The sequence below is a fragment of the Lethenteron reissneri genome, chromosome 26 (genome assembly GCF_015708825.2).
Source record: "Lethenteron reissneri isolate LAM-NWPU_2019-01 chromosome 26, ASM1570882v1, whole genome shotgun sequence".
Classification (NCBI taxonomy): domain Eukaryota; kingdom Metazoa; phylum Chordata; class Hyperoartia; order Petromyzontiformes; family Petromyzontidae; genus Lethenteron; species Lethenteron reissneri.
The window spans coordinates 6,716,329-6,740,589 of NC_083804.1; the positions used below are offsets into that span (position 1 = coordinate 6,716,329).

General features: G+C 41.2%; 2 protein-coding genes across 2 annotated transcripts; both read right to left on the reverse strand.

Moving 5' to 3' along the window:
* Positions 1-597: 597 nt before the first annotated feature.
* LOC133347397 (uncharacterized) lies at positions 598-12,091 on the reverse strand. Its single transcript, XM_061559642.1, has 7 exons — positions 10,861-12,091; positions 10,032-10,376; positions 8,953-9,621; positions 8,815-8,846; positions 7,247-7,394; positions 5,249-5,340; positions 598-4,042 (listed from the first exon to the last, which is right to left on the reverse strand). Exons 1-7 carry the CDS (start codon positions 11,830-11,832, stop codon positions 4,018-4,020), a joined length of 2,283 nt encoding a protein of 760 aa, XP_061415626.1. The 5' UTR covers positions 11,833-12,091; the 3' UTR covers positions 598-4,017.
* Positions 12,092-12,867: 776 nt separating this feature from the next.
* On the reverse strand, positions 12,868-22,674 carry LOC133347948 (protein TASOR-like). Its single transcript, XM_061560713.1, has 6 exons — positions 22,587-22,674; positions 18,753-18,830; positions 18,463-18,628; positions 16,168-16,405; positions 14,061-14,189; positions 12,868-12,918 (listed from the first exon to the last, which is right to left on the reverse strand). Exons 2-6 carry the CDS (start codon positions 18,826-18,828, stop codon positions 12,868-12,870), a joined length of 660 nt encoding a protein of 219 aa, XP_061416697.1. The 5' UTR covers positions 18,829-18,830; positions 22,587-22,674.
* Positions 22,675-24,261: the final 1,587 nt, after the last annotated feature.

Sequence of the window (24,261 nt, forward strand, 5' to 3'; positions counted from 1 at the left end):
GCACATTCTGTAATCCATGTGTTGCCCTCCCTCCCCATAAACCCCCCAAATCTCCCCGCGTGCCCCCCCCCTCCCTTCTGGGCACCCACACGCACCAACCACCCCTGCTCCCGGCCCCCCGCGTCCCCACACTCCCTCCCCTCTGCATGCTGGGTGGCGCATGGCCTGCGGCCAATAAGAACGCGCGCAGGGCGGCACGTGGCCAGCCAGGCAGGCAGCCAGCCAGCAAAACTTTTTTCTAATATAATATGAAGTGGAGGGTGGGTGGGGGGAGGCGTGACTTCAGCGCGCATGAACCCGGTTCAACGCTGCGGGATGCGGGTGACATCAACGCGCAGACGTGCGCTGTAACATGTGCACTTGCCCGGTTGTGTGCCAGCCAGCCAGCAAAACTTTTTTCTAAAGCAAGTTTCAGCAGCACATTCAGTGAAAACAATTGCCAAATTAGTGCTTACATAACTGTTACACACAAAAGCGTGAGAGTATAAACATTTATTTGGCACAGAAACAAAATACGTTCAAGTAGAATTTGTACATTCATTCAACTAGAGTAACTGACCTTGATAGGTCAATCAGCAACCACACATGTGTATGGCATCATGTAGCATATAATATTATTTTGGGAAAGCTGGATTTTCCCATTCCAAAGCATGTTCCGTTGCAGCAATAGCAGCGTAACCTGCAGTGGTACACCTACACGAGCAGTCCGGTTCTAGCCATTGTGATCGTAGCCGTTCATCTGTAACTTTGACAAGCTCATAGCTGATTTCCATACGAACGGTTAACATGTAATGTTGGGCCACTAAAGCAGATTACTCACTTACCATGAGTAACGTAGCCACATAGTGGCAGAGGTTTGAAAATAACATCCTGCTAATGTTTCACATTCTCCAGATACAATTCACAATTTTTATATTCAACAATTACAAGATAGGAGAGGCAATCACTTTTACCAGCATGTGCCTGCGCTGCCCAACACGATCGGAAGTGGCAAAAAACCAAACATACTTGCTTGGTTCTGCGTGCTCTTTTATCATAATCTAAAGGATAATGCCAACTCATTAAGTACAAACAATAACCACCACCACATTCACGGTTAATACTTCCTAGTAACAAAACACAAATAGGCTGTTTCAGTCAGTTTCACTGCGTTGGAGCATTGCCCCGAAACATCAGCCTGTACCATTGCCTCCCAAACAAGCCGGATTTCGAACTGGCCATAGCTGCTGGTGTCCACGGATCATTGCCTTCACCGCCCTAATGGAAGCCGGTTTCCAGCATCAACAGAAAACTAGCACAGCAACAGTTGACCTCTCTGCTGCCTATGACACTGTTTGGCATCATGGCCTGCTGATGAAGTTGGCCAAATTCATGATATGGCGTTCAACGAATAGATGGGATGCTCAGCAACCGTACTTTTAGGGGACACCTCACTGGTAAAAAACAGCTGTAGTGGAATACTGAATGGCCTTCCTCAAAGATCGTTCCTCTTGCCATCACTATTTATCATATAAGTGATCTTCCCTGTACGTCATCTTGCAAGTTCATATATGTAGAGGACTTGGACCTTGGTGCATAGGGAACAAACCTCGAGATTATTGCTGATACTCTTGACAGCTGACCTAACTTTATTGGAGGCAGATTTCCGTCGCTGGTGACTCTGACCAAATTACAGTGATACCTCGGTTCACGAACGCTTCTGTTCACGGACAGAAAAGTTCATAAAAATATGCTCCGGTTCACGAACTCCGCTTCGGTTCACGAACAGGAGCCGCGGCCATTTTAATGCTATTTCCAGGCTGTCACATGGTCGTGACTTCCTGTAGGAAGATCGTGGAGAGAAGAAGAGACACAGAAAGAAGTACTGTGAGTACTGTGAAGACACTTTCAGTGACTTTTTGCTTTTTGGTGTGCTTTTTAGCACATACAGTACTGTACTCCTGTACTGTACAATACTGTACTTACTGTATTGTACAGTTCACCCGTTTGAGTGCTTACTGAAGTCATCTCAAGCAATGTTAGTGTTCTCTCTTTATACATTACTATACTGTACAGTACTAATGTGTATTGTAATTTGTTTCATATTTTTGTGCTTCAAAAACCAAAAAAAAAGGTCAGAACGGATTAACCGGATTTACATTGAACCCTATGGGAAAATGTGCCTCGGTTCACGACCAATTCGGTTCGCGACCAGAGTCAATTCACGAATTAAGTTCGTGAACCGAGGTATCACTGTATTTCAATAACCTGAACAATCATGCAGCAGATATCACTCTTGATCTGTCCTCCTGTGGTAGCCCAGGGCACTGTGACCCCACTCCCAAGATATCTATGGATTATCATGGACAGAAGTATGACCTTTAAGCCCCAAATAAATTAATTCTAGATTTGAAGTTTTCGTGACTGCGAGGATCCATACTCTTTGGTTCTTTCGGTAAAGTCACGTAGATGAAAAATTATAAAAATAATAAAATGAAAATAACTAAATTAAATCACGACGTTTCGGAGGCAACACAAGCTTCCGTCATCAGGTGGAACAGCAACAGCAAAATTACGTGATTTAATTTAGTTATTTTCATTTTTATTATTTTTATTTTTCATTTACGTGACTTTACCGAAAGAACCAAAGAGTATAAAACAGATCTGCTACAGAAATAATGCAGGAACGACCTGGAGCGCCTCAGCTCATGTGCTGCACACTACCGTTCTCTATCACTGATCCACTCAGTGGTAGTACATTGTGCTCTCGTCTGGTCTGGGAGCTCATACATAACACTGCTAGATGCAGAATTATATAACACAATGTGCATAATAACCGCAACACCGAAACCAAAATAAATATCCTGACTCCCTGTTCTGGTGAACATTTTGCCACCAAATATCCGCTGAGATGCATACTGCAAGGGGGAATGTATATGTTTTCCTGCCAATGACAACCTACTCACCAACCAAGGCTTCAGCAATATACCTTGCTGAAGACTCAAGTCCCGATCCTCCTTCTGGGATCGTGTTGCCACCATCCTAGAATCTCACCCAGATACGGGAGAATGCGGACGTCCAGAATAAACACATAATTTCGAGACCCAAACATCGCACCTGCTGGCTTTGCCATTCCTTCAAGACCTTGGTGTAACCATCAACCGCATCAGAACATCAACAAACCGATGCACACACCTCCTTCATGAATGTAAAATTAAAGACAAGCCACAGCACAAAAGTGGCCATGCAACCCAAACTATGGATCATCGTGAGCCACTGCAACCTCTGCCTCCTTCAATGGCAAAACTGCACAAACACTCCCCTAAAACCCTCCCATGGCCAGCAGACCTCGACGTTGACATTCATCTCTTACGCCAGAATGGAATTGTTTTCGGTTTTCTGTTATAAGGCACCACAGCGAATGCAAATCTTAAATTTTTTTGTTTCAACTCACTCATTGAAACCCATGCATCCAGCATCCATGATAGTAAGACACAAACCATACCATCATTAGCAAATTTGGAAAACCACATACATGCATGTATTAGAATCATGCCTAAAAATGGTATTGTGCGTACATTTGTTCTATTCTTAATGACATAGCAACAATTATATGACTGGGTGCTGCTGTTACAGAGGTCAAACATCAGAAGGAGACAACTTATCCCATCATCTGGCTGTCGAGAAGAGGCTTTAGGTGAAGGCTAATGCTTACAAATGGTATGACCTTTTTTGTGTGGAAGAGCAAAATACCAAGCGGTAGGTGCTGAGAGATCAAAAGCAGCTCTCCATGGCTAAACAAGCCCTGAAAACAGAGGAATGCTCTGCAGTTAAATATTGCACCTGTGTGTGCCATCGTAGTCCTTGTGAAGTCACACACATGGTGGGCAAGTAATAAACACCATCAATTTTATGCGTGTGTTAGTAAAATGAATAACATTCATGCTTTCCAATAAAACCTTGCCACATTTACAACTCTCGATTTAAACCATACAATATTTTTCCTATTCCCTACCAAAAAACACGAATTTATTTCAATCAATTCTTCATGGTTTGTCTGCATCTGAAATAACAAAACACATTTACAAAAGTGTTATTGGTTTGAACAAAAATATTTTTCTTGGCCTTAAAAATACAAAGGGTTAATACCAATAAAAGATGAATAAAAGATAATCATTTATTGTAACTTTTTTGTATCAAATGTGTTTCATATTAAAAGGGAAAATAAACACATTTGCATATGATGCAATGTGTGGGACCCATTGCAGTAATATTGTTTGGATATCATAACCTAGAATGCCTTTATTCCAAATCTGTGGAATTTTATTTGAACATTTTGTTGAAAGACACTTATACCTTCCTGCCATTTTATATATATATTCTCTAATTCAAGGCCGACATACTTGTATAATCAAATAAAAAAACTTTATGCTTTGCCTTTCACCACATGTCCCTGGGCACATTCAAGCCAACTGGGAAAAGGGCATTTGGGCAAGAGCAGAGAATTCCAGTTTGGCAACTTACAGGTGCTACCTGTCACAAACAGTCAAATTTGTTGTCTTTTTCCACAATTTTATCCCGATTGTGCTGTGGGTGGCATCAAATTGTGAGATGAAGAATCCATTCTGAACTCTCACAGAAAAGTGCATTATCCCATGTTATGCAACGGTCAGTGGAAGGAGTTATGACAAAATTGATTCTCTTATCCATCCTGCTACACAGAGAAGACTCGTGTCGCAGGGCAGTCACATTTATATTTGTTAATTCTCAGAGCTGAAATCTAGCCAAAGTGTAAAAGCATTTTTTGACGCAGTGTTTTTTGTTTCGTGTGAAGTCATTGGTAACCAGACCGACACCATCAAACTGATGGTGTTTGAATGAGAACTGCTTGGATGATAACACCTGCTCGTGATTCTGGATCTCATGCCAATGCTGTTTCTGACTGCTTGTACAGGTGTGGTACACAAACATACAATCACGTTGTTTGCATTTCAAGTAACAATATTAATGTCTCAAACGCAATATTCTAGATTTGAAGCTTTCATGACTGCAAGGATTCATACTCTTAGTTATTTCGGTAAAGTCACGTAGGTAAAAAATGAAATTAAAATTAAATAATAAAAATCACGACGTTTCGGAGGCAACACAAGTCTCCGTCATCAGGTGGGACCGTCACAGCCAGATTTGCTGCATCAAATTACAAATTATCCTGGCTGAGGCGTAGACCCAGCAGTGTGGTCTACCCAGTGTAAATCAAATCCCATCTCACCTTGCTGGAAACCACTCTGGTGTGTCCCAGACCTCAAAGACACTCTCGGTACACGACTCTGTACTTATCGGCTGGGGATTGCTCTGATGCTCCTGAAGCACAAATGAATAATGCATGCATATTAGAATTGTGAGGGCTTCAGTTGCCCGTTGCATAAAATACCATACGATACCTCAAATACCCGTGTCTTTATTGGACACCACTTTAAAATAACAAACTTATATACCGTCCAGTGCACATTTTTCATCTAAACTTTATTATTCTCGTGCCCATGGTATGTATATAACACAATGACCTGCCTGGGGTATGTTCGAAACAAAGTTTGTAAAAAATATATATAACAAATTGCAAACATTCCATTAAGGGTGTTTTCATTTTTGCAAACAGCCAAAGGAGGTTAATGGGCATAGCCACTTTGGCCTGATCGTAATAGATGGCACCAACATGATCTGTGGTTAACAATTTGGTTTTGCACTTCATTGGGTGTAGCCCAGTATGAGGTATTACAACCGGTGGTAAAATGGGGGCCTAGTGGTCTGCATGGGTGAAAGGGGAAGTTATTGCGGTTGTGCTAAGAGTGATTGAGGCTCACGTGAAGGGAATACATGTTTCTGTGTAGTATCGGCCAGATTTATTTTATGATTTTCTTCAAGGCAGAGCAGTCTACGAGGTGTTCATCAATGAACAGACATGTAATGATGCATTAATTCATCAATTCCAATTGATTCTAAGGCGCATGCTGCATTCACAGAATCATGCACGCAAGAATCGTTTTTTTCAATCCGTATATGTTGTAACTGGTTTGCATGACCCTTAAATAATGTAAAACAAATACTGATCTAATACAATAATAGGGTTTTTCCCCTTTTTTATGGCAACAAAACTGAAACCTTTTTACAAGGATTCATGTCTGCATTAACCACAATACTTGAGGTCAAAATGCAAACAAAAAACACACTCTGATAATATATGCATTGTCCTTGAAACTGATTGGTCCACACCAAAGACAGCTTTCTTTTAGCCTCGTCTCAATTGGTGCTCAACCAGAGGACGCCAAAAGGCGTACAGCTCAAAGACAATGCACTATCAAAGTAATGAGGGCTCGGGGTGAGCATCTACATCGTACTGATCTTTCAATAAAATTATAATGGTGGGCTGATTAGGCATGCAATAATGAATTACTCAGTGATATGAATTGTTACAATTTGCAATCTCGATTTAATATAGGAATACAATTTCGTGGTTTTTACCATCTTGTTGAATTATATTTCTTTTTCCTTATTTGTACTATGTTCACTCCTTCAGCTTGAATAGATTTGAGTCTCTTTGCATAAAATTTGCATAACATTCTCAAAGGTATGATCTGATCAATGTACCATGAGCACAAGAATCAATATCGATAAAAGAAACAATGCATTATTATATGCCAATGCATCACGCTGAGATCAGCTTGTGATATCAAACTTCTGGAACGTGAAGTGCCCAATAAATGGCAGTCCAGAAAGTAAGTTGCTTACCAATATATTTAACGCATTACCAGAGTAATTCCCGCGTAAGCATGGGTTCACTTTGGGTACGCTAGTTTCCTCCAATATGAAAAAAGCTCATGGAATTGGCCAAAAATCCTCAATGTAGGACCTCCCTGAAGAGGTCTCAAGACTTGCTGAGACTTTGCTCAATACATTGACTATTATCATGATCACTAGAGATAGGGAAAAAAAGTCGATTCAATTAATCAACTGAAAAGTCGTCGATTTCTCGGGCCCCTTTATAAACGATGGCCACTCTCACATTCTGCCACCTGATGGCGGGAAACGCCCTGCAAGCAAAGGCCAGTGGCGTGGCTAATGCCGATGTCACCAAGCCCCACCTATCACCTCCCATCCAACAGCACACATAGGAAAAGCGGTGAGACTTTTTCCCAACTATTTTTGGGTCATCCAATTTATCAAGTAATTGAATATATAATCGGTAATCAGCTTGAAATATTACTATTACCTGTATCTGTGTACTGCAATCCTCTCCATCCCAACCTGGATCGGCTGGTGCAAAGTTCACTTCAGCCTGATCCACTGTTGTGTGTACGCCATTTCCTGGCATCTTATCTTCATATTTTTCATCCTGCTCACCCTCCTGTTGTCTCAGTCTGGACCAAAAGTCATCAACAATTTCATATTTCCATTAGTACATGCCTCTATCACATGCTATGTGGCAGTGAGAATTAATCCACTGAAGTCTGGCCAAGATTTCAGGCTGGGCCTATTAAGTATTGACAATTGATGGTTTTGCACTCGGCACAACAATTTTGCACATCATCTGCGGGTGTTTTGGGGAATTAAACACTCCCGCAGTGTCGTGGATTGATCATCGATCTTGTCTAGCAGCACTGTAATCTTGTGTTGAACAGGCAGCGAGTGAATGCTGTTACGATGTCCTACTTGTGATAAACTGTTACTGTCACGAGTGCGCATCTTGTACATGTGCTCCTTGCCATACCTGATGTCTAACCATACCTCTGGTTTTCTATACTGCAATGTAGTTGGAGTACACGCATAATGACAGGGTGCCACCTGTCGACCTGAAGGGTAATCGCGGTTATGGGTATATTACGTAATGCCTAATTATGAGGGGGGCATATCTGGGGTAAAGGTGAAAGGCGGGGTCAGTCGGGAGGCTCCGGGAGCCTGTTTGCAGGTTCTGGAAGGGGGCGTGGCCAGAGGCGGGGCTTGGCCGCGCTGGGGCGTATAACCAAAGGTTCGGTCCCCCTTATACCAGAGGTTCGGTGCTGTTGCGGGTCCTGGCTGCTTCGCCGCTCGCCGTCATCTCTCTTCGTCGTCCAGCCACGTGGCCGATCTTCTGCAAGGCTCTCATCGTCGCCGTCGCTGCGCTAGTCAGACAGCTGTGTAGTTGGACGCCGACGATGGGGTTGTGTAGAAGCGTCGGCTATGTGTAGCTACGTAGAACGTTGCATAGATGTATCGCCCAGTGTTGTGCTTAAAGTGTGAGAATAAATAAGAAGCCTTCTATACGACGTGTCTCGGAATTCGCTCACTACACAGATGGAGCAGTTGTACGGCGGTTAGGGCACTGTGTTGTGAACGCAGCGACCTAAGTTATATTCTCGGCCACGGCTAACACCAGTTGAGAATATTTTAAATGGTTCTGGGATTGCCCCCCTTGACCAACTGCACTGGCCGACGTGGTGAAGTTTGGTCAAACTACCCCCGTGACCTGCAGTAGATTGACATAGTGCTGTAAATTACTATTATAGAGTATTCAACTAAATCACAAGTTTGTGAGCTCAAGTGAGGTGTCAATTTAGCCCATCATCATACCTTTGGGTACCTAAAATTAGTAACTCTTTTGAAAAGGTAAGTCATTTTCCTAAGAAGATGATGGCCTCCACCTTAGGAATGTAAAATTTCCACCACTGCCTCAAGACCACTGATGTCAATGACCATCACCTGATTGCTCATTTGACCTGAGAGACATTTTTACTTTATTGAACCATTATATTTAATGGTGCCTGCAATTCGTAATGAACTGGATGTTGAAGGAATACTTACATCTGTAGGTTAGCATCATCAGTTTGTAAAACCTGCCAAAAAATGTTGACAAGAGTTACAAACGTGTTCTTGTTCAGTATGCCAATGAAGAGTTCAAATTCATTTGACAAATGCTGAAATACATAACCAAACACTTACAAGTGTTGGACATTCAAAAACTTGTATCTGAGCGTGAGTCTCCACAGTAGCATTTTCCACATTCCTTGTCTTAACACAAGGCTGTTCCTCCAACAAAGCAACATCACTGCTGCCTGCATGTAGACCCACTCCATGAATTTCACTATCAAAGCTAAATCTAGTTTTCTTGGTGGGTAATTCTTCTGGATACTCATTCGCATTGTACTCCTCCCTGTGCCTGCTTGATCCATTCGAGTGCTTGGTACTTTGCATCTGCTGACGGGACGTCAACGCTGCTGCGGCCACCTGTTCCATGTTGTTTCCGCTGCCACTCCCATGAGGCTCAGCTGAAGGTAGTGACTTAGGGGCTGTGTTTCCCTCACTGCCTGGTAGAGCCACCACACTGCAATGTCCACTTCCGTTGTCTAATATGGGCGTTTGGATAGATATGGAAATTGTCCGTGGGAAGGAAAAGCTCTGTACAAACTTATGCCAGTCCTTCGCGTCTTCAACTGCAGCTCGTACATCTGGCACCACATCATTTGCCGTCATCTTCCTCAGCCTTTCTTTGACTTCAGAGAATATCTCTTGAGAGTCCTTCTTGTCAAATGGCTCTTTGGCCTTCAGCTCTTGACAGACAAGCATCTTGGCTGCATTCCACTCAAGATGTTCCATACCAAACTTGCTGATCTAGCAAAAAAAAATGCAACAAAACTTTAAGGTGACCCATTTATTTTCAAACTGAACTTATGTAATTCATGAAGGCCCATAGGGGGACAGCTTTTTGAAGATGTGGGCAAAACATTATTGAGCACATCAGAATCATAATCATATTATTTATTTATACTGGAGGAATCCGATGAGCTATAAAGCTCTTTTTCACAGATGTCCAGTAGGGGCAGATCAGAACACTACAATATAAAATCACTTTAAAAAATATATACAAATAAAAAAAACTTTTTTTTTTCTCTTACCAGGTAAAGCCCACTGATCTATGAGCTTTTATTCAGAAGCGACCTGGCCACAAATGATAGCTCAACAAAGTGGCTTATCATGTGGAAATTTATAACAGCAAAATAATCGAAATAATCTGATCATACCTGCTTAGGGTCAAGAGCCGTGTATTGGTTGCTCTTGAGCCACTGCTGCTTTCGTTTGATGGTGCTTAAAATTATATTGAGATGTTCAATCTTTTCGACGCTTCGGTCCGTGGCGGGAGCATAAAACAGCTTCCCGAGCAAGTGCTGAGTGCACTTGCGTTGGGCCTCCAGCTCCTCAACCGAGTTTCCCAGGTTCACCATCCCCGACTGTGGCGGATGCGGCAGGATGGAGAACTTTAGTCTCCGCGTCTCCAAGTGTTCGTACTCCAAGCTCTCCGCATTGCACTTCAGCAGCACATAATGGTTCGCCGTACACCTGCTCAACCTCGCGCGGGCCGCGTGGGTCTGCAGGAGAGCAATAACATTGCCTTGCATATCAATGACCATGCCTTTGCAGGAAGAGGGCATTTCCATAAAAGTGTCCCTATTGAGGACATAGGTATGTGTACCTCTATAGCCCTTTGTTGTTAATGACACTCAGCATGGCATGGCGGATCGCGGGTGTTATAGGACCATACTTCCGATTGGCACGGTTGGCTACGTACGGTGTGAAAGGTGTTCAACAAAAAAACATACTTCACTGTGCTCGTCAGCACGGGTTTGTGATGGTATAAATATGGGAGAAGTACGGTACTGCCCTCTGCTGCCCACCACGGTCTAACATTATGGATTGCTTTTGGCAATAACATTTAAATTCAGCAGCATTTGTTTAAAATGTTTGAATTTGCTGGCAATAACCAACAACTTCCAGTGCAGAGTTTGCTTGATGGAAATAAAATATTCAACATACATTATCCAAGTAAAAAGGAAAAAAATGCTTCAAACCTACCTCTTTTTTTAACTTGGAAAGTTCGTGGCAGTTGATCAAGGTTCCGGCAAAATGGCACTCAAGTGACTCCATCCCAAGTGATGTTTCGTACCACAACAAGGTGCGGAATCTCGGCAGACCCTTCAGGAAGTTTAATCGATTCTGTATGTAATGAGTTGTCTCTAAGAGCATCTGCAGCTCCACGTATGTCTCCAATGCAGAACCTTCTAGGAGAACTGAGGGACAAGTCTCTCTCAGACCAAACCTTTGCAACAATGGAGCTGACATGAAAACATTCCTGAGAGGTTCACCCAGACTCTCCTGAAGGTCTCCCACAAAAAGTGACAGAAGCTTCTCACATGAATCCATCATCTGATTGAGTTCCAGTGGTCTGACTGTTGCATTGGCATTAAGCAACACATTTGACAAATTAAATACGTACTCTTTCTTTGGGCCAAATCCTAACTGAATATCAGATTTGCAGATGTTTTCTACAGTATTGGGATAATGCACATTTAGTGATGTGCATTGGTCATTATCGGAAGGTGCTAAATCTTCCCAGGAGTCATGTTCAATTGAAGGGACTTGGTCCCTTAAATCTAGCTCTGGAGGTGAATATGGCTGTGACAAAGGTGACTCTGTGTGTTGGGAAAGCGAGTTATTATTTAATGATATATCGCTCAATCCAGAGCTGTCATCATGAACGTTCAGGTAATCCGCACAACAATCCACGTAGTTTGATCCACCTCTTGACTGGTTATTAAACTGTGAGGTTGCACTTTGTTGGCTGTGTTTCACATTCATGTTATTTGCACTTGCAGGCTCCTTGAGCATCTGCAGATCCTCTCTAAGGGATGTCTCAGACTGAGGAATTTCAAAGCTGCCGTATTTGTTCAACGGCCTCATCACAATAATTTCACCACTTGCATCGTTCTCGTCCAAAGTGTTGTCATTCCGACTGAAACCTGGTTCGCTTGCTTGATGGTCCGACATTTTGGAGAATGTGGCTCGTGCAGACGACGACGTCTGTAACAAATCTGTAACCGCCGATTGTGCGGAATTCAACGCACCCTGAATTTGCGTGTTGAGACAACGGCGCTTGGGATTTGTTTCTGCCTGATAAGGACTCTCCGTGTCCACAGAGATCTGACACACAGCTACTCTCTGCTGCTGCCGTGGGTCTCTTGACACGTCGATACCCTCTCCATTCTGGGCTCGCGGCTCTCCCTTTCCTCTCGCAGCACTGTACACCACTGTGGCATACATACTCTTTCCAATACGTGTTGCAACAGTTAAACCATTGGTATGATCCAGCACTGAAAGAAACAAAATGAATAAAAACCTTACCAATAAAGCGCGTTCACAAGTAAACTAAAGTAAGAAAATGCACTGTAAATTATTTTAAATATGAACCACAAATCTTCTGCAGGAGGGTGAAGGAAAAAATTAGCACACATTTGCATTCATATTGATGCATACTATTTCAAAGGTAATACGTAAATAAAATCTAACCAAATTACAGTATAAATATATAGTGTGATCATAACATAACATTACTGTTTACTGTCGTTACTCTTGGAGTAAAAAGTATTGCGAACATCAAAACTCTGTTTTGTTACACCGCACAATCCAGCTTATCAAACCTCATAAAAAGTTCCCTCTGTTGGAAAATGCTAGAATTGCGTGTTTTTGACATTACAAATTCCTACCCCGGAGTGTAGCAGTAAAGGCCAATGCATACATGTAGTGTACATGGTAGTAAACATAAAAATAAAGGACGTTATTACCATTATCCTGGGTGCAGCGGTGGCACTAGTTAGCGCCCTGCGATTCCCAGCAATGGATAACACCAGTGGCGAGTGGTATCTGGACTGGTCACCAACCCACAATGACCATCACGGCGAAGTACTGTATATTCAAACAACCCCCATGACCAACACGGTCTAAGGGGGCTTTAATTCAGCTTTAGATAAAGGGCCAAAGATGATTATATTATGTTAATGTTAACGCTCCTAAAATAAACCGCTACTACCTGTAGGCAGGCTCCATGAAGAAGTGAGGGAAGCATGCGGAGTAATTCTTGCAGAGGTAAATGTCCGGTGCATGTTTATCACCGCATAGGGCAGGCACTGACGAGGCCTTTTCACTGGCAGCATGATGCTGTCATACTCATATAGATACACCTGATGAAAAAAATAGAACCTGTGTAACGCATCATATAATTCTCACATTCAACCTTGCATGCCCCCTCTCCGAACGTTCAGCATGTTAAACGCTTTGACAAAATGCCAGGGAACAGAAGGCTGGGGATTTTTCAGTGAGATTAAAATGTCTTAGTTCCTCAATGTGTTTTCGGGTTGTAGCGCGTGTTGTTCGGCATGATGGAGCATCTCCTTCCTGAAGTTTCATTAACAATTCCCGTTATAAGTGTATGTGTCATAGAATCTAAGGAATGCCTCTTTGATACATCACTCAGGATAAAATCTGTCTTTTGAAATAATGGAATGATTGGAGAAGCTGCCAGAGCAATAAGCCCTTATATCGGAGAACTATACAACGCAACCATGAAAACCTACATAGCAGCCTACGGCTGGCTGAATAGCAATTATATCCAGATTAGTTAGACAGGTACGAGATGTGAGGTAGATTTCTTCGATGCGTTGATTAAAGTTAAAATTGTAATGAATAAAACAAATTTGATGTGTGTAAAACTTCCAGTCAGTCGCGTCTCAGAGCATACACTTTAAATAATTGGCAGCACATGGCAACCTCTTAAAAACAGTTCAACGAATGTAAGCGGGAACACACCCGAAATAGGTGTAAAAATATACAAGGATTGGAAAGAACATTAAAAGCAAAATTCTTCAGTCGTTTACGTGATGAAAGCTTGTAATCGACTACTTTTGCCGTGGTCGATTAATTGGGCCCATTTTTAAATGGCGGCCATCCCCAGATCCTACCTCCCAAAGGCAGGAAACCCCCTACAAGGCATTCCCTGTCTGACGTGGCTGATGATGCCAACAGCATCGCCAAGCCCGACCATCACCTTCCACGAGGGAAAATAGGTGAAACGGTTTTTTCCCCAACTATTTTTGTGTTATCCAATTAATCAAATAATGTAATCCAATTGATAGTCGGTAGTGTAATCTACCACTTAAATAATTGGATAGCCCAGCGGTAAACTGTATGCTTAAATGTGGAATATTTACCAATGAGCAGACCTGCAGATTTAGTGGTTCATTGAGCTTGGGCTTCTTCTGTGGTATGTGACAATCATAGTTGCAAGACGGCTCAAGTGGCTTGTCATGTTGAGTCCGAGGTATCAACGATTTTACTTTCCCATACAGCACCTTCCAAAGAGAAAAATACAGATATATTTCAGATGTACAGATGTTATTAACACTGGTTATTACTGCTTATTGTCATTAACAAAGCATGACCCCAATACTTATTTTTCTAAATTACGTTTAAGAATTTTGGGCAAAGGCTGCAAGAATAGAAAATGTCCACGACTTGACAGAAACATTAACGGTGTATGTAATATGCAGTGCAAACACGTAAAAAGTCTGGCATATTATATAGCGTCTACAAGCACAGGTGGCTATTATCGTCTTGGTTCTTTTGGTAAAGTCACGTAGAAGGGAAGTAATAAAATAATACAAATAAAACATAATAAAATAATTCTCACGACGTTTCGGCCACAACGCAAGCAGCCGTCCTCAGGTGAAGAATGAAACACCACCAAGCTTGGAGCGTATATTTTAGCTGGGTTGGAGGGGGGGAGGTGGGAAGAAGAGCGCCTAGACAAAATTATTTGCATATCAAGAGGAATTTAGCATATGGAAACTGCGTAGGAGGTGGGCGGGGGGGTTTCAAATTAATATTATGCCCGTGCATTATGCAGGATTAGCAGCATCAAAGGGAGGGGGAAGGGGGGTAGCATTAACAAAGGAAAGGAATGTTAATAGTATGTAGCTGCAGTTGCTAAACCACGTAAAAAACTAAAGTATAAACTACATAAACAACTAAAGTATAAACTACATAGCATCATCAGTATACTTACTATACTCTACAATAAGCCGAGTTACTAACAGTAAGTAATGCATTACAATTCTACGTCGAAAAAATTATATAATATGCTTCCATCCAAACTTTGTTCTCTTACATCACACGAGTCTACACCGTACTATATACTGCCATAGACAAACCCAACATTAAATGATATACTGTATTGCTATAAACCACCTTATACATTTTAATATAACACTATGTATTATTCTACCCACCCTAATGTGTATCACACTGCTATGTTTACTATACAATTACGATACTAAATATTACTTTGTACATTGTATTAAGCATATAAATGTTTCCCCCCACGACTCATTATATACAGTATATAATTTAATGTTGGGTTTATCTATGGCAGTATATAGTACGGTGTAGACTCGTGTGATGTAAGAGAACAACGTTTAGATGGAAGCATATTACATAATTTTTACGACGTAGAATTGTAATGTATTACTTACTGTTAGTAACTCAGCTTATTGTAGAGTATAGTAAGTATACTGATGATGCTATGTAGTTTATACTTTAGTTGTTTATGTAGTTTATACTTTAGTTTTTAACGTGGTTGTTTAGCAACTGCAGCTACATACTATTAACATTCCTTTCCTTTGTTAATGCTACCCCCCTTCCCCCTCCCTTTGATGCTGCTAATCCTGCATAATGCACGGGCATAATATTAATTTGAACCCCCGCCCGCCCACCTCCTACGCATTTTCCATATGCTAAATTCCTCTTGATATGCAAATTATTTTGTCTAGGCGCTCTTCTTCCCACCTCCCCCCCTCCAACCCAGCTTAAATATACGCTCCAAGCTTGGTGGTGTTTCATTCTTCACCTGAGGACGGCTGCTTGCGTTGTGGCCGAAACGTCGTGAGAATTATTTTATTATGTTTTATTTTTATTATTTTATTACTTCCCTTTTACGTGACTTTACCGAAAGAACCAAGAAGATGAATCCCTGCAGTCACGAAAGCTTTAAATCGAGGTGGCTATTAGTTTAGGAATTTAGGAAATTTAATCTAGAGTTTAAGATCAAGGTCTCTGCATGAGTGAAAACTATAGTTCACAAGTCGATTATGAAACAAATTCTTCTATTGCTGTTTTGCAGTGAACACTACCAGTTTGAGAAGATTAAATTAGCTTTACCGAAGGCAAACTGCCCTTAACACACTGAGCCACAACCCTTTCCACAGTAAGAATATAAGGAAAAGGTTCATGGACTCCTTTCTTTACATTGTGGGATATTTAACAGAACAATACCTTGAAAAGGACTATGGTGCTTCTGAGCAAGCCTTGCTGCATGCAAACTTTGAGACAAATATCTATATGACGGGTGAGGTAGACTCCTTGGGAGGGGTCTCCAAGAGCTTTAATGTCACAATGATTGACGCTCAGGCCCTGCCGGTAAATAGACTCCACGGTGGCGTGTTTAACAGCCAAAAAGCCAAACCCCACTTCGAGTTCTTGTCCACGCCTTCCCAAAGATTTCATCTCACGCCTGGATGAATAAGGAGAGAACAACATTGGTTACTCATCCAAAGAGCCTCGGCACCATACTCGACCAGAATGTCGTTTGATCACCACGTGAAAAATATTGAGGTCCTGCAATTTCATATCAGGACTCTACGATACATTCGGCCACTATTGAGTCAAGACATAGCAAACACAGTGGCGTGTAGCATAGTATCGACAAGGCTCGATTATTGCAACTTACTACTCTACGAGACATCTGGCAAAAACATTAGCAAGCTGCAGCGTGTACTAAATTCTTTGGCACGTGACGCGTACTGAAATATCCGACCATGGCCGTCCAGTGCTCGATAAGCTGCATTGGCTTCCGGTTACTGAACTAATTCATTATCAGGTCGTACTGATTACACAAAAAGTGCTTGCCACAAATGAACTATACTTTGCTAATGTCGTCATGGAGCATAAACCATCAAGAAACTCCAGTCATCATCGCAGCGGCTTTTGGCTAACCATCAAACAAAGACGGTCACTGCATCTCGTGCTTTCAGATGCGTTTCTATGGTAGTCTGGAACGCTCTTCTTTCCAATATTATGCCACTCGAGCTATGCACTTTCAAATCAAAATTTTAAACTAATTTATTTATAACTGCTTTGCGTTTACATTTTTATCCTTCCGCCGCACCTATGTACAGTGTGAAAGAAGTTAAACACACATACATTGGTCAACATTCATTACAGTTTAATGACTGTAACATCAAACAGTTTTGTTCCAGACATTTATTTAGCCCAATTCACACTCATGTTTTACAAAATGAAAATTGGCACATAAAAGTGCCTAAAGAAGACAAAGGTGGCCACAGGGCTCAGAGGTCAGAGCGCTGAACTGGCACCACTGAGATCCTCGGCTTCAATCCAGGCAGCTGCCTGTGAAACCAGGTTCTCCAGTGTAATGAGTTGATGGTCTCAACCTGTTCACCAATCACTTTTTACACAAAAAGCGAGTTACATTTATTGCTGCACTTTCAAGCTCTAACAATTATTTTAAAAAAGTACTAGTTTGACTGACATGTGATAAACATTATTCTCGGTTGCAGAGTGGGTGGGAGAGTGTGTTGCCCCCTACTTTGTGAAACAAAAGGTCACTTAGAGATATTTAAGCGAGATATCTGTGATATCCACGTCTGTGGGCTGATCTCTAACACGAAGAGATCCACTGCTGCACAATAGATAAAAATGGATACTTTCTTTGATGACATGATGCTAATAACACAATCAGGATAAGATTGGTAAAAATATGTTTTAAATGTAAAAATTAAGTCAAAGTGTCACTGGGACGAGCAATGGGGTAGGGCATTTATCTCACTTGATGGATAAAAACCAGTGGTGAAATTCCACATTCTCATGGCGGGGCCAGTTTAACCATGGCCAACCACTCTATACTGCCCAAAATGTGGAACTAATTTTAATTGGCCAAAACATATTTAAACTAGATTCGAAGCTTTCGTGACTGCAGGAATTACTCTTTGGTTCTTTCGGTAAAGTCACGTAGAAAATAATGTCAAATAATAATAGAATACGACGTTTCGATTGCACCACAAGCAACCGTCATCAGGTAAGAATGAATGAGAAAAAACATAGTAAACTTGGAAACAGAATGCAACACAACACAGAAAGCCGGACAACACAACAGCCAACACCCCACCTGGCTGACCAGGCACTTCTCATTCTTTGATGATGGTTGCTTGTGTTGCAATCGAAACGTCGCATTCTATTATAATTTGACTTTATTTTCTACGTGACTTTACCGAAAGAACCAAAGAGTAAAACATATTTATTTAACTGATTCAGAACAGCAAAAGCTTGACGTAACTTTACAATGCTGCATGAACCTTTAAACAACCAGTGCTTTTATCTGATTTGCCATGTGAGCACATTCAAAACGAAAAAGACAACCTTTTTGGCACCACTAACCCTCGCCTAACCTCTAGTTCACAAACCTTGCATCACTTTACACATTGTGTAAGTGACCACGAATTTAGATTTTTTTTTTAATATACCATTGAAATGACTCTACAGTACACCCACCTTTTTTCACCGAAGCTCTGGAGCAATGATTGGTTGTAAATCAGACATATTTTGGTGAAATCCCACATTTTAAAGATGTCGTTGGGGTCCAGCAAACATTGAGATAAATACGCCTTTATTTCTATTTCCTCTCTCCCACCAATCCTGCATTCTTCCAAATGTGGCTCTGCAATACAATTAAACGACGTCAGTAACTTTAAACTGGAATCGACTTGAAATAATCTATATTAAAAAAATAAGCAACATGGTAACACATTGAAAACATGACCGAAGTCAAACATCACAACTACCTTTTGAAGCCATCTTTTTTTTCGGGATGGGAATCATTTTCTTGGCGGCCAGGCCCAAAGTTGACTTTTTCTCCATGTCTGTTAAGCCAGGTTAAGCATAAAACAAAAAAGAAAAATCATGAAAATGCATGGGATTCCGTAATGCTTTCTAACATGTTTGGCTTTCTAAGTTTTTTTATGAGTGATAAAGTTACCTTCTGAGCCTCCATAATCTTGTACAGGGAAATTGAGTTTTTAGGTCCATACAGTGTACAGCCGTTTCAATACGGGCACATTTTTTTGTCTATTTGTGTTTCTCCCTTGTGATGGGACGTTGTAGGATGAACCTTGAGATTTATAAGGGCACGGGGTGACCAATAAGGTCTGAATTGGTCTGTATAAGGTAGGCACTGATAAGGGGTTGACAGGTATGCACTACAGACCTCAGATTCGCAATGTTGGCTACGTAGGGTGCGAAAGAAGTTCAACATACATCCATACGTAATTGCCGAATTCCAGACCACTTATCCCGAAGCAAACGTCACAGTCAAACAGACTGTCGTGAAGTAGACAGGCCCCCACAGTGATTTGGTCGGGAGGCGAGGCTCAAAGAGATTGGAGGAGAGATTCGAACTGAGAAAAAGGTATATAAGTAATATAAAAAAATACTTTAAAAAAAACAAGCTTTAATGAAATGTACCGTACGAGTAATGGCAGAACTCCACGACTCCAGGAAGTGGCCCCGAAGCTTGCCATAACGTAAGGGACCGTGGTGATTTACAGCCGTGAGTCGAGCGTGGACAATTAGATCCAAGCCGAAACATAACATGTAAAAAAGATTGCTAATTTTTTTTTTAATGACAGAATATAGTATTGTCATCAGTATGACATAAGCATACCAAGTTTGCAGTCGACACATTGGGAAGTGGATTAAAATTGAGTTACAATATTTGAGGATACGACAACAGAGTTGAGGATACAACAGACAGTGAGTTGAATAAAAGCGTGTAATAATAATATAATAATTGGTTTTTTACCCTTTTATCTGGAAACAAAACTGACACCTTTTTTTACGAGGAGTCATGTTTGCATAGACCACAATACCTGCAGTCATAATGCAAACAAAAAACATAACTCTGATAATGTATGCACTGTCCTTTAAGTTGATTGGTCCACACCCGAGACAGCTTTCCTTAGAGCCTAGTCTCACATGGGTTTGACCAGATGACGCCAAAAGGCGCACAACTCAAAGACAATGCACCATCAGAGTATGAGAGCTCGGGGTAAGCATTTACACCATTGGTACCTAATATATATAAAAAAAAATGTTTAAACACGCTTTAATGAAATGTACTGTCCGAGCTGCCCCTTCCCCTGCCCCTTTCCCCCATCGCCCCTCCCCTCCTTCCACATCCCCTGCCCCTGGGCGTGGCTCCCCGAGGCTTGCCGTGACGTAAGGGGCCGTGGTGATTTACAGGCAACGTGAGTTGAGCGTGGACAATTAGAGTCGTTAAAAAGATTGTTTAAAAATATTTTTTTCATTTTTATGATAAAATATAGTATTGCCATCAGTATGACATAGCTATACGAAGTTTGCAGTTGATAGCATATTGGGAAGTGTGTAAAAATTTAGTTACAATATTTCTTTTTTGAGGATACAACAGAGTGAGTTAAATAAAAGCGAGTAATAATATAAAATAAAAATTGGAGAGCACCAGGAGACGTTTGGTGGGCAGAGAACGAGCTTCAAGACCCAAGAAAGAAGCCGTGGGCCACTGGTTGCTGCGTTGGCGTCATTACACACGTACAGACGGAGCGACCTCATTAAAGTAGTTGGGAAGGGGCCGTCCATAAATGACGTCACGCGATTTTGGACGATTCTTGACCCCCCCCCCTTCGTCACACGGCGTCACAAAAAGTCAGACACCCCCCCCCCCCCCAAATAAAACATGCTTCAAATCGCTTTAAACTATTGTCATTGCAATGCGTATTTAACGTGGCGCAGCACTCTGTTGTAGGAGAAAACATTTATTAAAAAGTCTATTTAATGAAGTAGAACGTTTTAAAGCTTTCGTGACTGCAGGGATTCATCTTCTTGGTTCTTTCGGTAAAGTCACGTAGAAGGGAAGTAATAAAATAATAAAAATAAAACATAATAAAACAATTCTCACGACGTTTCGGCATCAACGCAAGCAGCCGTCCTCAGGTGAAAACCAGGTCCGTCGAGGCGACAGAGTCTGAATGAAACAGCACACGAGCTTGGAGCATGTATATAATATATATATTTTATATATATATTATATATATTTTATATATATGCTCCAAGCTCGTGTGCTGTTTCATTCAGACTCTGTCGCCTCGACGGACCTGGTTTTCACCTGAGGACGGCTGCTTGCGTTGTGGCCGAAACGTCGTGAGAATTGTTTTATTATGTTTTATTTTTATTATTTTATTACTTCCCTTCTACGTGACTTTACCGAAAGAACCAAGAAGATGAAGTAGAACGTGTTGTCTATATTTATTTAAAGTTGCGCATTTTGGTGTGACGTCACATTTCTCAAACCCCCCCCCCCTCGTCACAAATGTCTGACCCCCCCCCCCCCTTAGGTGCGTGACGTCATTTATGGACGGCCCCGAAGGCGTTAACAGGGGATTCCTTACAGACCATTGTTTGACATCGCAGAATGTCTTTCTAAATATCGCCTTTTGAGCGTCCAGAATCAGCGACGTTAATTCCACATTCCTATGCCGGTGATTAGTTTCAAGTTAATTTATTAGATGTAGCCCTGTGAGCCATTCGGCTCTTGAATCGGGTGCCACCGCAATAAACAAAAACATGAACAAGAAAACATGTTAAAGTGACTATATGACTAAGTGCAAACAGAAAATCCAAGAAAAGACAGCAAAATATTGCAGAAAAAGCACCGTACACCAACACTATGTGCACAAATCCCAGTGGGATGCAAGTCAAACAACAACAACCACAGGACAACTTAGATTAAGTCCATCAGTCTAACTCCATACTACAACAAACATGACCAAACCAAAACACTTTTCAAAATCACCTAAATAAAACCACCGCTTTCTTCCTAAGACGTCCAAACCTGAAAACAAGGTAGTTTACTCCTATGACAAACTTGTAAATACGTTACATAAATAATCCAGATTAGCTGGCTGCTGTAGTTTGTTATAGGCCATGATCCACAGCTGGATGAAGGCCTTGCCAAGCCGTTCATGTCAACTCAGTTTTTCATCGATCGATTGCCATCGACTCGATAATTATTCTATTCGAGAAGAGGGCACTGATTGAAAACAAAAGCCACGCCGATTTGAATAATTTCAGACCCATTCATTTCCTTTCACGTACATTTTTACAAAGAACGCATAGGAGAACGGAAGATTTTGAGGCCAATCAACCATGAGCTGGACCTACAAAGTTTCAGTTTAACTTATTGGGATTCACCCTGTGAGCCATTCGGCTCTTGATTTGGGTTCAACCGCAACAAACAATAAAATTAAAAGATACACCTAAAATTCATTGTACACAAATCTCAACATCACATACGTAAACAATAAAAAAGAAAATTATCTACCTGCCAGATTTTATACAAAGCCAAATTAATATCAAATAGCTTTTACGCCGATAGTTTAGAGACTATGATTTGACATTTCAGAGGGAAACTGATACATTTAATTACACGCTAACACCAACCAAAGGCCTTAGAAACACAGAATCTATAACTTTCCTGCAAGGAGATGAAACAAGCTACATTTAAGACCGCACGGAGTAACAATACAAGTCAACAGAGCAGAGCAATGACATATGCTACCCCAGCAAGGCTAACATATATTTACCGTGAATGTAAGTGGAGAGAAAGAGAGAAAAAAAAGTTAATAAAACTTAAATGGTCAACATTTAAAATGGCAGATTGTGTCGACGACAGCCGTCGAACATGAGCGTGGAAGCGATGGGTGACGTCATCGCGCAACTGTGCGCGGTGACGTCATCGCGCAACTGTGCGCGGTGACGTCATCGCGCAACTGTGCGCGGTGACGTCATCGCGCAACTGTGCGCGGTGACGTCATCGCGCAACTGTGCGCGGTGACGTCATCGCGCAACCGTGCACTCGCTCCGTAATCGGAGTGCAGTATAATCAAACAAGCGTTTGCCTACGATAACTTATACGGCTCCTAACACGTTCTCGTGGAGTTTATTTCCTTCATCCAAGTTGAGGCTGCGTTGTCTCATACATCCTGTGTTCATGCAAACCTGCAAACTCTCATTGCAACTTCAATAGCGCTGTTTGTAGCTGGCCGCTACGCAAAATCCCGGTTGCTGAGTAACCGGGATTTTTATTATTCTTTGGTTCTTTCGGTTAAGTCACGTCTAAAGATAAAATAATAAATTAAGTAATAGCATATTACGACGTTTCGATTGCAACACAAGCAATCATCATCAGGCACAAAAGAAATAGCAACAAAAATCTAACTAGAAAACTATAGACAGACATACAAGCAGACAGACTGTCTATAGTTTTTTAGTTAGATTTTTGTTGCTATTTCTTTATGCCTGATGATTGCTTGTGTTGCAATCGAAACGTCGTAATATGCTATTAGTTAATTAATTATTTTATCTTTAGACGTGACTTAACCGAAAGAACCAAAGAATAATTCCTGCAGTCACGAAAGCTGCAAAATTAAGATTTTTATTATTATTTTAGTGCCAGACCTGGAGCAACCACTTGAGGGCCCTAATCTGTTTGCACCTCTGCATGGGTGTCCTTTGCATGACAGCCTATTTTGATTGTTCTTCTTGGTTCTTTCGGTAAAGTCACGTAGGAGGGAAATAATAAAATAATTAAAATAAAACATGATACAATTCTCACGACGTTTCGGCCACAACTCAAGCTGCCGTCCTGCTGTGTCGTCGTGTGAATTGTATTTTATTATGTTTAATTTTTATTATTTTATTATTTCCCTTTTACGTGACTTTACCGAAAGAACCAAGAAGATGAATCCCTGCAGTCACGAAAGCTTTAAATCGAAATTTATGTTGATTGTGTTGTAGCAGAAGCGCGTGGACAAGATGCACAATGGGAATTTAAAAAAGCTACCACAATTTAAAGGCACAACTGTCAAAACTGTTTCAAAGCGTTATTATATATATTTTAAACTATCAAACGAAGGCAAGAAAATGCATCAATACAGTACTTATATTTCAATATTTAATCCCATACATTTTATTATTTTGTTATGCAATGATACAACTGCATACATATTTGTGGAGATACAATAATTCAGTGCAATTCAATTGCACTTCAGGATAAATATCGACTTTATGTTTACCATCTGTGGTCGTGTATCGTGCTATGATGTCACCGTAAAAGCTCGAAATGCGGTTGACAAGATATTGAGAGCTCACGTCTATATTTAGTGCTTGTTTGGGTGGATTAAATACAATAGCAAAACTGAGGATTTCAATTGTACAGTACATATGTTCGACTGCTTATCCATTTCTCAGAGTTATGCA